General features: G+C 35.3%; 1 protein-coding gene across 1 annotated transcript in view; it reads right to left on the minus strand.

Moving 5' to 3' along the window:
- npr2 (natriuretic peptide receptor 2) overlaps positions 1 to 18294 on the minus strand; it is a 72949-nt gene that overhangs the window by 48663 nt on the left and 5992 nt on the right. The window contains 5 exon segments of the mRNA XM_067437918.1: positions 2862 to 2985; positions 3907 to 4001; positions 5299 to 5434; positions 6967 to 7080; positions 11671 to 11858. Of these exon segments, the coding sequence (XP_067294019.1) occupies positions 2862 to 2985; positions 3907 to 4001; positions 5299 to 5434; positions 6967 to 7080; positions 11671 to 11858 (657 nt within the window).

Genomic DNA, 18294 nt, shown 5'->3' on the forward strand with positions numbered 1-18294 from the left:
ATTAACTGCAATTCTTAAATTGCACACACTATTAATGAGATGATTACTGAAAACGGAGACCCACAGCATTTGATCACTAGATTTACAGAAACCATTTCACTTTTAAAAAGAGTTTTCTCGACATTGTAACATCTAATCAGCTCCTGATGAACACATTAATTATTATTTTAATTATCACTCAGTGAGTCATTTAACAATGTATTACTGTCTCTGGAAGGCTTTTGTCTTTCAAATTCACGTCATTTCATATTTTACATGCAATTCTGAGATTAAACAACTTTTTTCTTTGCCCTAATATGTGACCCGATCTGGCGAAATGAGTAGTATAAGATACAGGCCGATAATGTGAAAAACAATTTTTAATTTTTTTTATAAAAGGATTTTTCTTTTTTGCTAATTTCAAAGAACAGATATTAAAAAATAATCTCTCAAAGTTTTGTAGTCCAGATAATTGAGTAAAGGTATTTAAATGTTTTTTTCCTGCCATCCAGACAGACTAGCAGCGCTCTGTGTACAAGTTAGATCTCCTCAGAAAAAATGTCAATACTGTGTAGTATACTGTGTTTATATCTGTTTATTAATTTGAGAAATGTCAAAAGAAAGCAAAGTGACCGCGTGTACATGTGTGTCTACGCGCAAGCTAACTGTCAAGGATGCGGTTGGCTGAGCACACATGCACACACACACACACACACACACACATAAATATATACACACAAATGACTGGTCAAATTAAGCTGTAAAATAAATGGTTTACCCTTTAAATGCAAAGATATCAACAAAAAATGGGTACAACCCTTTTAAAGCATTTTTCTCTGGTTTTTAATTGGAAAAAGGGAGCAGAAAATTGTTATTGCTCCAGCTTTAACTTCTGGATATTCGGCAGCGGTGCCACATGAATGGTTTTGTTCGCATCTTTCTCCGCCGCCATTACTGAACTACAACTCAAACTAACGCACAACGTCAATGTCATTGTTCTCAGCTATTCCCTCTGTTCACTGATTGGACCGGTAAAAATTTGTTAGGAGAAAACCTAAGAATACACAGCAATCCCAGACGAAGTATACTGAAGGAAAATGAAAATTGAGCGGACGTACGTAGGAGGGCGGAGCCAGGCTAACAAATTATAGCATGAAAAAAATATAATTGAATGTTGTCGTAACTACAAAAAAACAACAACAAAAAATCTATGCAAAAATCTTGCATTAATTGTCTTTTTGTAAAGCAAAAAATATTATTTTTAGAATTAAACTAATTTTAGAGATGGATTTTTGTGATGCAATCTACAATAAGTCTGATTAACATAGAAAGGAGGTTTACAGTGCTTGTTCTTGCTGAAAGCTGAAAAAGACATATTATCAGGGCGGTTTCTAGCCTTTCTGGCACCCTAGGCGAGATTCATATGTTGCACCCCCCCCCCCCTTTTTTTTTTTTTAAACTACAATTTATTAAGTAAATATTACTTCCTTATTTCATGGGCATACTGTACATGCATTAATCGAATTATGTAGCTAGGTTTATTTTCACAGAGATCCCAAATGTTGGGGGGGTTCGGGGGCATGTTCCCCCGAGAAAATTTTGATTTCTATGATCTACATTTTTGTATTTTAAGATGTTCTGAAGGCCAAAAAATTAGATAACAATAGCTTGAAAACCATGTCACTCGGCGCCGCTGCGGATTGAAGAACACAGTGAGTGACACAAAGACTATAAGAGACGGGACGAAGCAGTAGCCGAAGCCTTGCGCCAGTTTCATATGTTTTAAAGGTTAATCACATATTTTTTTAGGGGGGGCTGATGCATAAGTTCATAAAAAAGGGCCTAGTGACGCCCATGGTTATTAGCCTACTTGATCAATTTACACTAAACAGCTATCTCTGATGTAAAAAAAAATATATATATATATATTCAAATGAACTGCTATAATGTTCTGCACCTGAAATGAGCATGGCGTGTGGTCCGTCCAGTACTAATATTCAGTGTAATGTTTTGCTCAACGTTATGATAGAGCGACCAGCTTAGTAGAGAACAAGTAACCAATAAGTAGGCTATACCTGTATATTTCGCTTTCTTTTTTTATATTTCCTCTTTTTTCTTTTGACGATACTGAGCCCCTGATGGCTTTGACCTTTTCATGATGATGAAACTAAAGCACGCTGTAACGAGTAGAAATATACTGTGGCCCCTTTAAGAGTTGCGCGCGCTCCCTGCAAACGAAGTCTGCATTTTGTGTATGTGCGCACTGAGTCTTCAGCTCCCATGTGTGGGGATTATTTTCTGTTTTCTGTTGCTAACAGTTATTTTGTTTTATTAAGTAATGCTGTGGACGGAAAGGGAGTTTGTGATGAGAGTTCAGCGGGGAATAAAGTGCGATCTGTTTGATGTTAATCGCCTCCGTGTTTGCATCCACTACAGTTACATTAAGTGAGCTATCCGCATTTTTCACTCGGACACAAGCGTTACAACGCCACGGATGACGACGTTCCTGCCGCCCTCTACATGATCTCATTTCATTACAGCAGCGCCACTATCACCATTGCGACTTCACTCCAAAAATCGCAACTAATCATAATGCCTTGAAATAGCAAAAGTACAAAATATTAATAATAAAATATATATGAAATAAATAAAAAATCTTGTTGGGGCAGGGGCTCATTGGCGCCCCCCAGCTGTTGGCGCCCTAGGCGACCGCCTAGTTTGCCTATGCCTAGAAACGGCACTGCATATTATATAGCATTCACAGGTAAAAGATTTAGTCAGACAAAAATAAAACCAAACTAAGGTCAAACACCTTTGATTCAGTAGAGTATGGCCTGTAAATCAAGTGGTCAGATTTGAGTTTACACTTAAAGGGTCCCTACCTTCCTTGCATGGTGAGAATCCACACGGTGGGTAGTCCAGAGGTGGAGAATTCTTTGGCCAATGAATCCTCTCTGTTGGGGACCACAAGATTTCTTTACTGGTCCCATTGTAGTGACCAACAATCTGTTTAACAAGAAATACTCGTAAACATATTTGAGTTACAGTAAGCGGGAAAAGATTTCAAATATTGCATTACATATTAGAAAGATACCATGGCCTACCAATTATCATTTCATTTTTAAGTCTTTGAACTATTTTAATAAAATATATAAGATGATGTTTTTCTGCACATGATTCACAGTGTGTACATGCAACACTGTCTAGTCTCTGAAAAGAAAAGTATGAATATATTGGTGGCATAAGAGGTAACTATGGCAACAATGCATGGTATAACTCAATCACTTTGTTACCAGCTAAATAGTCTTTAATTTACTTTCTTTTTAGTTGCGATAGGCCATTCTAAATCAAAAAAGACTCCTGGTATTTATGAATGAACAAGTCAAACTGAAAAATGAACAACACTTACAAGCTCATGAACACATGTTTTAGATTAGGACAGAAGGGCTAGTAAAGGATTTGATTTTTAAGCAGCACATTATTTGGTATGTCGAGCGTCCAACCACGGCCGCATTTACTGTAATTATGGAGAAAGTGGCATGTGGGCTAAATTAGACTGTTGTTCTACATATGATCGACTCTTTAACCATTGTTATGTATTGTCACCATGTCTATCAAAAAGATTTTCACTATGGAAACAATTAGCAGGAAAGCTAAATCCTTCATAATGTTATTTCTGTCATGTTTTTTTCAAAGGCCCTCATATGCAGGTGTTCTGAAACTCTTTTGGCAACAGCAGCATAGGCATTTGGATTCCATTGGTAAACTATATTGCTATGTTTTGTTTTTTTTAAAATGGTTTAAAAAAATACATTTTTAAGGACATTTAAAAACTGTACTTGTATCTCTCAAACTGATTTTTTTCATTCTTATATATGTATGAATAAGAATCCATGAGTTGGCTGAATTTGTGGACATTCTACTTACAGCGTATTGCCCGGTTTTCAGGTTAGTCATCCCCCAAAGGCTAAAGTCTGTGTATCTGGCATTGTTCCGATCTGTGCTTACAAGGCCAGTCACCCCTGTGATGAACAAACAGAAGCCCAGGGATCAAATAAACATTTTTTATCTGAGTGTTGCTTTCAAAGCTGTAAAGTAAAAAGATTGCATATTGTTTTTTCTTCGTTAGCCAACAATCTTTTTTTTTTTTTTTTTTTTTTTTTTTTTTTATATTATCGAGAGAGGAAGTGCTTTCATAGCTCATGTTATTCATTAGTACTGAGTAACTGAGATATAAATTATTATTTTTTCTATGTCACTACATTACAGACATATGAAACATGATTTAATGCTATATTTCTAAATCTGGATGTAAAACAAAATTGTATTTATGGACAAAAAAATACAGCTCTACCATGTTATTAATCAGTATATATTAAATTGCATATATAATATATTATATAGTTTATATATGATATATTTATATAGTATACATTATATCAGTATATATAAATATTTTTCAGGAAAAATATCTAAACAGCCTAAACAAAGATAAAAATACCTGAGAGAAAAATGCTTTATATAAATATATATGGGGGGGTACAATATATTGTGGCCATGAATTAAATATTTAAATGAACTGAAAGCAAGAAGAAAACTCATCAGAGAATAAAATATACTTTGAATAGTGTGGGATTTTTGTTAATGGATACATGACATTCAGAAGAAGAAAAAAAGATACCATGACCACATTTGATTAATTTGTTCCCTCTGTTCAGTTACATCATGTCAATGTTGTGCTAATTCATTCCTTCATTTTAGTTACATCATGTGCAGGGTTCTCTCTAAATTATTCTTTTTTTCACTATGCTGAAATATTTTTTTACTGAATATAAGACAAAAATACTGATTAAGAAAAATACTTTTTGCAGTGCATTCAGTTTTCTGCCTGGTGGTTCCTATATGTGTTTGGCACAGTGTGTGTAGTTTCCTTTAGGGAGAGGGCTCAGCAGATGGGTTGCGTATTAGAAACAGATTTTCCATCCACAAGCTAGTTGGGACATGCTTTAAATCAAGGATTCTGACCTCTACACTCCCTGCAAAAGAGGCTGAGAGTTTACCAACATCGACCTCAGAAGAGCTCTTAGAAGCCCTCCGCTCTCTTTAAAAAGAATCAGAGTGAAGTTGTCAAAACACTCCAGTTTGACACTGCTGCTAAAACCAGGTACATGTCATCACATCCTCAAACTGTGAAGGGCTTAAATGATTTAATCTGTAACCATTCTATTGAAATAACTGTCAAGGTATCATAGGATCATATTGTGAATGCTTTTATCAAATATATATCTTTGCATTGTAAACCGAGACCACTCAACACACCCCAGATCCTGCGGTTTTGCATTCTCATCGTTATGTTGATCCCATCGTTCTGAGACACGCCGTCTGCTAACGCTTCACTGAGGGCTTTAGCATATAGCATAAAACCATCATGGAAACAGCCGGCAATAAAATCCATCTGAGGAAAGGCAAAACAGAGCTTTAAACATTAAGAAATCTGAAACTGTCATTCTGTACAGACATGGGGAGAGTAGGGTTAGGTTCTCTAGGGAAGGAGAAATGAGGTGAGGAAAAACTAACAGGGCTGTCCATTGATGAAAAATGTAATTGAATGAATTATTAATCTGGCAGACCTAATTTCAAGATGGCTCAAATCAGCTGACTTGAAAAAGAAAGCATTTTAAACATAGAAATGTGATTTGTCTAAAGCATGTGTTAAATTAAAAAAAATTCCCGCATTAGGAAATAATTTACTTCTACCAAGTAAAAACATAACCATCATTCCAAATAAGCTAGCTCTGTGATAAATTGTCCGCAGATGACACTTGCTTTCATATTTTATTTTTATTATTTTATGCAATGACATTTTAATAGTTTTAAAGGTCCCGGTCTTCGCGATTCCATCTTTCAAACTTTAGTTAGTGTGTAATGTTGCTGTTAGAGCATAAATAATACCTGTAAAATTATAAAGCTCAAAGTTCAATGCCAAGCGAGATATTTTATTTAACAGAAGTTCCCTTTCAAAGCCTACAGCGAACGGCCGGTTTGGACTACACCCCTGCACTTCCTGCTGTAATGACGTCACTAGAACCGTTTGTTGACTAACCCTCCGCCCACAAGAATACGCAAAATAGGGGGCGTGGTCTTGTTGCTCTCTCACGTGGAAAAGAGCGCGCATTCAGCGCTTGCATCTCCCCGTTATGGTAAGAGGCGGGACCTTTCCGGGCAAAGTGCGCTAAGCTGCTGTCCAATCACTAACCAAGGAAGCTGACTAACCAAGTGTTTCTGAAGGAGGGACTTCATAGAACAAGGAAATCATCAGGCCGTTTTTAGGACAGAGGAAACAGCGCTGTACAGATAAGTAAATTGTGTGGAAAAATGCTGTGTTTTTTTACACGCGAAACATTAACTCATGTTATATTGCACACTGTAAACATAATCAAAGCTTCGAAAACACGCGAAGAACGGGACCTTTAAGTGTAGCTAAGTGTTCAAATACAATTTGGAGCCACTGTAAACATCTTTACAATGCATGATAGACTGGATAGCAATTATATCAACAGTAATATAATTATTATAAGTAGAAATTTGATTAATACATTTCTCATAATTGCAATCCATTTAGTGTACTCAAGAATTAATTTCCGGAGTGTTTTCATTTGGCAGCTACATATGTGGATCTAGGGTTTCGGGGAGTTGTTTCCTACTTTTGTCAAAGGGCACAGCTGATTCAGGAAAATGGGCCTGGCATGAGGAAGCCAAACTTATGATTCAAGCTCTTTTAAGTGTCATATCTGATCTTGTGGTAAAAGGAAACAAAGTTTAGCTCCTGAAAGCCTATAGAGCTGAACAGAATGTTCAATACTTTCAAGACAGCGACAGAAGGCCAAAAAAGAACTATGTAGTGTGTACAAATGTTCTGATTAAATCTGATGTGACAGATGGCTCTGCGTATATGCCAAAACCTGATCTTGTTTAAGAGCAACTCACCATTGAGGGTTCCAATTGTATATTAAAGTCCTGCATTGCTCTCTTGTGGAGTTCTTTGCGAAAAGAGGTATACTCAGGACTGTCTGGCTCCCGGTACGTTACAATGAACACAGACTAGAGAGATGGGGGGAAAAAAACAGTAAAATAGCTAAGAGTCATAAAAAGAATAAAATGTGATCTGACCTGTAGGCAAATATTCGATTCATGACTGACATCGCAGAGAATTTTCCAAAATGTTTTTACTGATGCCAGACACGTGATAAAAACTCAGTCATACAATTTACAAAAAGGGATGTTTCACCCAAAAATGAAATTTATGTCATAATTTACTCTCCTTCATGTTGTTCCAAACCCATTTAACTTTCTTTCTTTTCTTTTCTTTATGTTATTCAAGGCATTCAATTGCTTAATCTGAAGAACAGAATCAGATGTATGTCATTATTCACTGATCATATTCACTTCCAGAAGTTGGTTAAACCGGATCACTGAGTCAGTGAACCAATCGGTCAGACTGGTTTTGTGAACCTAATCAACTGATTTAAAAAAAAAAAAATTAAAATTTGGTAACTTCATTTTCAGTCTGTTTTTTCACACTAAGTTATTGCATTTCTTCGGAACATTTAAAAATGTCTCCACATATCTAGTCATACTTGCAGTGTATTACTGTTCTGATTCCTAATTCTAGGTGTTACAAGTGAAGGTGCCAGAGTTATCTGTTATAAATAATCTTATATTTTGGTGTCCATTCAGTCAAACAAAAAAAAGTTATGTGAGATATAAAATTTCTTGTGTTGTGATATAAGATTTTGGTCATACCACCCACCCATTTTTCACTGCATTATGACACTGACATATATTCAAAATCACTGGGTCTCATTCACTAATAAATGCAAACTTAGGCACAATTATTTATACATATAGCTCTATCATATTGATATTGTATCATATTGATCTATCATATTGATATAAATTATACGTATTTTTACCCAAATGCAGGTACAACTCCTCACAAAACAATGTTCCGCCTAATTCACAACACGTGTGTCTGCACAGAAATTTGTTTGTAACCTTTTTAAAATGTTGATGAATACGGAGTATTCTAAATGAGCGACCACGTGCCCGAGGTAAGTAATTCATATTAAACACACCCAAAGTATGTCCTCTTTTCTTTCATAACTCTCAGCAAATATGACACTCTCTAAAGACGCGTTTTTGCTCGAGAGCACACTCAGCAAGATCTTTGAGCAATGCCAATAGTACCATCTTCAAAACAAGTTCAAATGCATTAAACACCTTTTATAAAAACATTACAGACCTCCGATTAGCCAGCTGTACATACAAGTATCTGCATCTATATGCAGAGCTACCTTACAGCTTGAGCTATAACGCATCTTTTATTACTCTTGATACATGATACGAGGAATAACTTAAACATGATAAGATGACATTTTAAACAGATATACAGCACCTAGGCATGCAGTTTGCTTCTACAATCATTTGTTAAAGAATAGGTTGCTCTCAGGAGCTCAGTGAATTCAAGCGAGGCGCCACTTACCACCTGTATTTTCGGAAAAAATATTCATCACTACTAATATTCCACGGTCAACTGTTAGTTGTATTATAACAAAGTGGAAGCAATTGGGAACAACAGCAACTCAACCATGAAATGATAGGCCACATAAAATCACAGTCAGTGCCCAGAAGTCACCAACTTTCTGCAGAGTCAATAGCTAGACCTCCAAACTTAATGTGGCCTTCAAATTAACTCAAGAACAGTGTGTAGAGAGCTTCATAGAATGGGTTTCTATGGCAGAGCAGCTGCATTCAAGCCTTACATCACCAAGTGCAATGCAAAGCATCAGATGCAGTGGTGTAAAGCATGGTGTCACTGGAGCATTGGAGATGTGTTCCCTGGAGTGACGATCACACTTTTCTGGCTGGTAATCTGATGGACTGAGTCTGGGTTTGGCGGTTGCCAGGAGAACGGTACTTGCCTCTAACTGCATTGTGTTAAGTATAAAGTTTGGTGGAGGGGGGATGTATGGTGTTGGGTTGTTTTTCAGGGGTTGGGCTTGGTCCCTTAGTTTTCAGTTGTCTACATATTTTTGTAAATTTAAAATACATTTTAGAGTGAAAGTTGTTGATGAATCATGATTTGTTTGTGAATACGTTCACAACTCTGTGTGTATGCATGCTTAGTGAATCAGACCCATTGACTTTTCATACCTAACTTAAAGTAGACAGTGTCAACAGTTTAATATTTGAAAATGAAAGGCACTTAAAATTGTCAGGTTTATGTTCTGGTTTATGGACTTTTAGTTTGTATTTCCTTGCTTCCCTATGTTCTGTTTCTGCTTCCTTTGTTTCCTACAGAGGGTATGCACGTGACATCACCGTTGGCAAGAGTGACTGTGGTTACATCCACATAAAAAAAAAAATACAGAACACATCTAAAACGGGAAAGAGCTTTGAGATTGACTGTACAAATAGATTTGACAAGAAATCTGAGGTATATTTTTACAGACTGACGAAAGCTTCGGAAACAACTGGACTCCAGGAACCAAAACGTGGATTTACAGTTATCAGTTATTAATATGTAGAATTTTGGAGTAAAATCATACCCTACATATTGTGTTGTCATATATTGTATTGACAACTCCTCAATTAAATATTTAACCATATATAACCATCTTATATTCTGCATAATTGGATGTTTTTAAATAAGCACTGAAAAAACTATAAGGTTTAGGCCTGGACATATAACATTGGTATTAGTGATAAGAGGATAAGAGGCACATATAGGAATGTTAGGAAATACAATTCCTGGCTGCATGTCAATATCCATGGATCAATTGATCTTTGATAAGTTGCATTCAATTTTTCAATTTAACTGAAAATCGGTTATTTTACTTGCGTCTTCAAAGTTTCCCCTATTAAATCCAGTAATGCAGAAGCTCTTCTGCCACTCAGTCCGGCTGAGGGGGCGTGATCCGGCGGGAAAGTGATGTCAATGCATATCCTCTATTTTCCAGCTTATTTTCTGTTTCCAAGGTTACTGTTTATGGCCTTGGTTACTGATTGCTTTGTGCACCCGTGTATTTAAGCCTTCCGTTTAGCTCTTTAGGTCTTGTATCTTCTTTTCTTTACTGAAGCCATTACATTGATTCCTGACTTCTGGATTGCCATTTTTGTCTCTGTTTTTGTAAATAAACTAAAGCTACTGCAGTTAAGATCCTCTGATCCTTTTCCCATGCCTGCACTGTGACAAAAAAATAACAAGTAATTCCATGACATAAGGTTCACACATAGAATGCTCCATTGATGACAACTTGGTGGAAAAATCAATTAACAGAATAGTTCACCCAAAAATGAAATCTCATATAGACAGCAAGACTTCAATTTATCTTCAGAACACAAATAAAGATATTTTTAATATTCTCTCATCAAATAACTGTACCTAACCAGTTAATTCACTAATACTGTGGAATGCTAATTAGTCTTCACTATTTAAAACAACAAAAGTCTGTTTAATAAATGTCTAGCAGTATTCTATCAAAAAAGTAATGTTATAACTTTCCACATTAGAATGCTGGGTCACACTTCAAAAAAATAAATATAAAAATTATATTATATTGTATTTTTTATATTGTATTTTATATTGTAAATTATATTATATAAAATTATATTGTATTTTTATACAATATATTTTGTTCATGTTGTTTTGCAAAACCCTTGCAGGTATTTAGGTGGGATACAGGTGGGTTAGGAACAGGTTTTGTTACATGATTAGGCTAAGGATGGGTTAAGGTGTATGGAAATGGTTAACAGTGTAATTATACATGTAATAACAGAAATTAATTACAGATGTAATAATTACATGCAGTTGTTTTTAAATATAGGCCTAAGTAAAATTTAAAAACGTATGTAATAATACGTAAGTTCATGGTATCAAATTATTATTTGAAATATTTGTATATAGTAGTTGAAGACTCTTAATATAAAGTGGAACTGGATGTTTTGTAATAAAACTGTCAAAAGGAACAGCTTCAAATCAAGCTTTTCTAAAATACTTTCTAAATGGTTTCTAAGCTTTTTGACACAATTATCTGTCAATACAAATATTTTAAAAAACTGAATTTTATATATTTCGTTGTCAATTCAAGTAAGATGAGCTATGGGTGATGAGGGGGCGCCCCCATTAGACCACCCATAGCCATTCAACCATTCTGCCATTACTTATTAGAAAAATTAACTCCATTTTATTGTGTGCACTTAATTTAATTCTTACTTCTGACAGTAATCTTTTTATATAACATGTGTTTCTTCTTTCTTTTTTTCAGTGTAGCAGCATAAAAAGAAAAAAATCAGCCTTAAAAGAAATTACTGCAAAAACACTAATTTAAGTAAATGGAAGCCTAATGTATTATTCACAATCAAAACAACCAGGAAGGCTTTCCAACTGAGTGAACATTAGTCATATTAATAAAACCTTTCTAATCTAAATTTAATTCTGCATGCAAGAAGCACATTAACATGGGAAAAAAGTCACTCAAATCCTTCAAAACCTTGAATTACAATGTAAAGTAGAAGACCATTCAAAGTGTTAAGCAACTTCTTGACCAATCTCAAAAGCAAAAACAGATAAATGAAACTGGTGATGCTATAGCAAAGCTTGATAGTTATTATAAGTATTATTAATGATACCTGAAATAGCTTGTGGGGGTCATTCAACTGTATCGCTGAACCCTGCCAGGGCATTGGAACGTCGCCACTTAAACTCTCTGCAAACACATCAAGGTAGAAGATGGCATAGTCCTCTGGATTCTTCACATCATCTTCAAAGAGCTTCATTATTTGGAAGAAGGTCTGTAGAGGCCCACAGATATACACGACTATGGTAGGGAAAAAAGAAGACAAAATCACATTCAGTCTCTCCTTCAGTGTGTCTGCAATGGTTTAAATAAAAATGAAAATTGACAGGATCTAATCACAGCAGTAATGATTTTAATAAACTCTAACTCACAAACTAGAAAAACCATGACCAGACAATGAATTGAAAGAAACAAAGAGCTTGAATACCAAAGCAAACTAATCAATGAAATGAACAACAGGTACAACTGATAATCAAATCAGTGGGAAAAAAAAACAACTGATTGTTGAAACAAAACACAGTGTACATCCATTATATTTTTGTTGCTTATTTCATTGCAAGCTAAAATGAAAAATGTAATTCTTATGATGTGCCTTAGAAAGGTAATATCATGGGATGGGTTGCACCAAAATTGAACATTAGGGGTTTCTTGAAATAAAGAAACAAACAACAAAAAAAGTATGAGCAACTATACACTGTTGTAAAACTGTAATTGACAACAACTAAAAAAGTACATTTAAAACCGGTAAATCACAACCTCCAGTTTGGATCTAGGCTTTTACAAAGATTTCAGAACACCTATGAAGAGATGACAAAATGTGAAGCTGATGCCAACTCTAAATGAACAAACACAACTATCACATTTCCGATATATTGTAATCGTTATGATCACAACTTGTTATAATTGCTTTAATGAGGTTCATTGTTTCAGCCTAAAATCAAGTTTAGCGTTAGTTCTGTCAGGTCAAGTTAGTCAAGCTCGCATCAGATGAATCTCAGCTGATCTACATCTACCAATAGGAATACAACACTTATGACAGATTATTTCTGTATAAGGATATGAAAACCAACACTGGTCTCATGGTTCGGTTCGATTATGATTATCATGTAATTGATTCGGTTTAATTCGATATCACAGCGCATCACGATGCATTGACGATGCACTGCATTCTCATGTATACAGTTTTGGCAATAGTCAGATATATGAACTGAACCTTTAATTTTACCATTTTTTATTACTTACACTCGTAGTCACCTCCCTCTGCCTTTGAATGCTACTGCGACAAAGCACGTACGTGACAAATTACATCAGAAAAGAATCACTACATTATAATCGGTTATGGTCTATTACTGAACCGAAACTAAATCGTCCTCGTCTGCATCGCAAAGTATAAAAGAAACTATTAATTTCGACATCCTTACTACATATATGGTCCATTCAGTATTATCAGCAGCTATAACGTAATTGCTCAGGAGCTGTTGTAACCCTTTTGCATCCCCTGCTCCTCCTTTCGTCCAGAACAAACACCTATGCATCCTGCTTCGACAAGCATTTGTGAAAGAATGGTTCGCTCTCAGGAGCTCAGTTAACTCAAGTGTGATACTGTGATATGTTGACACCTGTGCAAAAGTCCATTTGTGAAATTCCCTCACTATTAATATTCCACTGTTAGTTAAAACAAATTGTAAGCAATTGGGAACAACAGCAACTCAGCCACGAAGTGGTAGGCCACGTGAAATCTGGCTTGGCCCCTTAGTTCCAGTGAAAGGAACTCTTAATGCTTCAGCATACCAAGACAGTTTAAACAATTTCATGCTCCCAGCTTTGTGGGAACAATTTGGGGGCCTTCCTATTCCAGTATGACTGCACACCAGTGCACAAAGCAATGTCCATAAAGATAATTATGGATTAGCAAGTTTGGTGTGGAGGAACTTGGCTGGCCTGCACAGAGTCCTGACCTCAACCCGATAGAACGCCTTTGATGAATTAGAGTGGAGACTGTGAGCCAGGCCTTCTCGTCCAACATCAGTGCCTGACCTCACAAATGCGCTTCTAGAAGAATCAATTTCCATAATCACACTCCTAAACCTTGTGGAAAGCCTTCCCAGAAGAGTTGATGCTGTTATAGCAGCAAAGGGCGGGCCAACTCCATATTAAACTCTATGGATTAAGAATGGGTTGTGCATGTACAGGCAGTAATCCCAAAATGTCATTAAGTACATTAATGATGTCGCAATACATTTATGTTGCTTCTGTTCTGTTTACTGGGTGGTTGAAGGGGCGTTATTGCTGCTCTCCCTGCTTTTAAACATGCTAGGCTGCATGGATGTGCAGGGAGTTTTCACTCTGAACTGAACCATATCCCGCCAATCCAAACTATGCAGACTGCCAATCATCTTTGATGACAGTGGTCCTGACAAAATGATACATTATGTTTTGTATATCTTAGAACTGTACATTTTGTCATCTCTGATAACAGAGTAGGCCAGAATTTTCTGTAAAGCTGCTTGGAAATTATATGTATTGTGATAAGCGCTATACAAATAAATATGAATTGGATTTAATTGAATTTAAATCCAACAGCCCTTTTCTGTTGAATTAGCAAGGCCGCACTGCTATCACAAACGAATGTAAAACACCATCATGATAACACACAACGCAAATATAATGCAATGAACATTAATCAACATATGTTGTAAAATAATACTCTAATAAACATAACTGATAACAAAAACTATTAAGAAACAATTATTTTATCAAAATACCATCAGGTATGTTAACAGTTACACAGGGAATTCTAGGAATGTCAGTTTATGGTTTTTGACTGTAAATTGTAAGACAACTTGTTCTCTTTTATTATTTTTTTTTACATAAAAAACGCCAAATAGCATTTAACAGTATTTTACTTAATATTACTCTGAAAGGTTAGACAGTTTTTCCCTGTATAGAAAACTTACCATTTACCAACTAACAGGTTTTACTAGCATTGTTACGGTCTTTTACAGTTAAAATTACAATAGATTTTTAAAATAACAAATAACACTAAAAACAGCTGGATGCAAATTATGTCTCCTGGCTCTTTAGAAATAATGCATGGCCCCATATTGATACACGCATGAAATCTTTTGCATGTGTGTGTGTGTGTGTGTTCATTGGCGTCTTAACTATGGGAGAGATTTCCATTAGCAGTATCTTTTAGTATTGCTTCTGCCAGCTCAGGAGCCAGACTCCCAGTTAGCAGACATATCCTTAAGTGTTAGACCAAAGACGGCCCCTGTCTGCCTCTCAGCCCCCAAATTTTAAGCTCTTCCAGCGTAGCGTAGACAAACACATGCCAAGTAGTCCTGCTGTCTCCTGGATGCGCTCCAAGATAAATGTACAAAAAGGCAAGGAAAATGTTTAACGGTGTTATAGAATTTTTGAGCCAGGCTGATACAATGCCCATGAAAATTGTTTGGGAACATTTTGTTTCAAAAAAAGTCTGCAATGAGATTTTCAAAAGTATTACGTTTTTTTGTTTTGTTTTTTTGTTTTGCAATTTGTTGCACATTTGGACTAGGTCATTTTTGTTAGTCATGCCGAAGTCATTTGTTTCTATTGTGAACTGCACAAAAGATGCTCTGCTGTGCTTTGTTTATTCAAAATGGTCACAACTGTTCTTTGAAAATGACTCTTTGAAAGTATGTTGAATAACTGAAGAATTGTTTTTATTATTATTATTGATTTACTCTATCATCTCAGACATGACTGAATTTGATATGCAGCGAGTATTTGTTTTTAAAGGATTGTATAGTTCCCTTAAATTGCAGTCTTTTCGGAGTGAAACACACTCTGGACCATTATTGGTGTGTGTTCAGAGTGTGTAGTGCCCCGCATCTGCAATAGATCGTTCAAGCATTTCTTTCATAAACACACACATAAACACAGCTTGGCCTCCTCATTCATCTATTGATGTTTGGATTTAATCTGCTTCCATTCATTGAATCAAAATGTAGGCAAAAAAAAAAAAAAAACAACGATGTAGGATTAGAAAGGAAAAAAGGGAAAGAAAATCTGAAAAAGGCTTTCAGTGATTTCTGACATCGAGTTGTTTGCTTGAACACCTTTTCTCATTATAAAAATAACATTTACATTATGATTTTTAACATATTCATCAAGAAGCATCCCTATTAATATTTCTCATACTTCAGGTTTTTGAATAATTAAATGACTTAACGATTGGATTTGAGTTTGGTGTGTGCTGCAGAGATGAATGATACACCAAATGATGTGACTTGATGCCAGGTACTTTTCGACTTGAGCCAGTAAACAACCACCTAGCAACCACCCAACAACCTAGCAACAGCATTGTAATTAGCTAAAAATCATTTAGAACACCTTACACTTTAAAAAAATGCTGGATTGTTTTTTAGAGGATAAATATGGACACACCCATGTTAAATGTAAAAGCCAAATAAATGTTTAGGGATAAATATAGACAAACCCAGCCATTGGTAAAAAAAATTTAAGTTGGGTTTGTCCATGCATGACCCAAACATGGGTTGAAACAATCCAGCATTAAACTGTAGCAACCACATACTGTACAAGCAACCCGATAAAACCCACTCAGATTTTGTCAGCAACCACATGCAAATACAAACATCCTTGCAAGCTTTTCACAAGCAAGACCTGCTCACACTTTCTTTTAAAAAATTATTAGTTATAATCAGAAAACCAGAATGAAACACTGTTTTTAATTAACAATATAATTTTCTACACTTTTCCCGTACATAACAATGTGATCTCATTAGTATTTGCATGTATTTTATTTCAGATTAGTTGATGCTATGCTGAATCTATTGTATTTATGTTCAATGTGATTAATTATGTTCTGTAACTTCTGGTGCCAGCTTGTTTTAAAGGATTACATCTTAAAGACTACACTTAAAAAATGTTAAAATGAATAACATTTTCTTTGTTTAACCTTTACTTATATAATATTTATATAGTTTACTGTGAGAAATGGCAGTTTCCTGAATATGCTGTGAACAAAGAATTACCATCAAATACACCACAGATGCACCATAAAACAATCATACATGTAATCAATTGTATACTTGCACTGTGATTATTGTATTGTGTGGGGAACAGAATCAAATGTAAGTCTTTATGCAGTGATCTTAGAGAACTTAGTGAACACAACCGTGAAATGCCACACTCGTAAAAAAAAAAATAATAATAATAAAAATGTGACATCTCAAGGTTTTATGTCTATGTGTATAATAAGGCTGTCTCCACAAAGGTTTTATGTCAGTGATATCAAATACTCGTTGGCTCTCGTGTGCCATGATTTGAGTGATGTGTGCTTTGGGGTGCATACATTGTCACTGCACACCTTTCTACATATTTCGTTTGAACAATTATATTGGTTATGTTTAGGGATATATTTAAGGTATCTAAAATCTATAAAAACTGAGCTATACAAATATATTTATTATATATTAAGGATTAATTTATATTTTACATTTCTAAAACTATAACTGCATAATAATACTTGTGTTTTAGATGCTGCCAGTGCCATTTCAACTTTTGTGCCTGCAAATATTATTTATGAATACCTTCGTAAAAACAGTGAGACCAGGCTGGACATAAGTATAATAGCCTCTGCTGCTATCTAGGAACTTTTCAGGTTCAACGAATCCCTGTTTCACACATATAAACCAAAAGAAAGGGAAAAGGTGTTATGTCATGTACTCTGACACAATGAACTGTAGTTCTCGGGTGGACAATAAGCGGTTGAGTCCTGCTTGCAACATTTTCTGGTCCCACTTCCCCATCATTTCCTGTCTCATTACTGAGTGTCTAACCAATAAAGAGACAAAAAGACCATAAAAACAAATAAAAAGGAAGGTGAAAAGTTCTGTGATGATATTTCAAAGCCTCGGGCCGATCATTATCTCAACACTGCATGGAATGTGAGTTCACAAACTGAACAAGCCCATACAACAACCAAAAAACATGAATTAATCTGACCTCAGGGTCATAGCAACTAAACTCATTGAGGAAACAGAGACATTCTGACGTCTCTTGACATAAACCCGTTATTTTGAGATGCCTTTGCAAGTTGTTTCACAGGGCTTTTTACAATATGCTTTAAGATTTTCAGCACATCAAAAAGGATTAGACCGTGAAATGCTGTATTATTGAAAGAATAAATTACCATCCCTCTACTGAAGGTTATACACATCTAAAATGATTTATTCATCTATACGAAGTCAAGTCACCTTTATTTATATAGCGCTTTATACAATGCAGATGGCAATATATAGCAAATGTATTAATAATAATCAGAATAAACAATCTACTAATTAAAATAGTTACCGTTCTTTTGAACTTTTTAACATCAATATCCAATTAGTAACCTTTTTTCTTTTTTTCCCTTTTTTTGCAAATGTCTACTGTGATGATTATTTTCATTGACATGTGTGTGAAGGGCTCTTATTGGAAAATACATAATTGCAAATGCATGTGAAGGGGTTGAAAGGGCAGAGTACGATTAGGTTATTAGCATGGTGTTTTTGTGTCACAAATACATCCTACCTACCTACTCTGAACCAATTATTAAAGATTATTTTATCACACCGTTTTTTTTAAAAGCTTGTTAGATTCATTACATTAGAATTACTGAAGGATTAGT

This window comes from Pseudorasbora parva, chromosome 3 (genome assembly GCF_024679245.1).
Source record: "Pseudorasbora parva isolate DD20220531a chromosome 3, ASM2467924v1, whole genome shotgun sequence".
Lineage (NCBI taxonomy): Eukaryota > Metazoa > Chordata > Actinopteri > Cypriniformes > Gobionidae > Pseudorasbora > Pseudorasbora parva.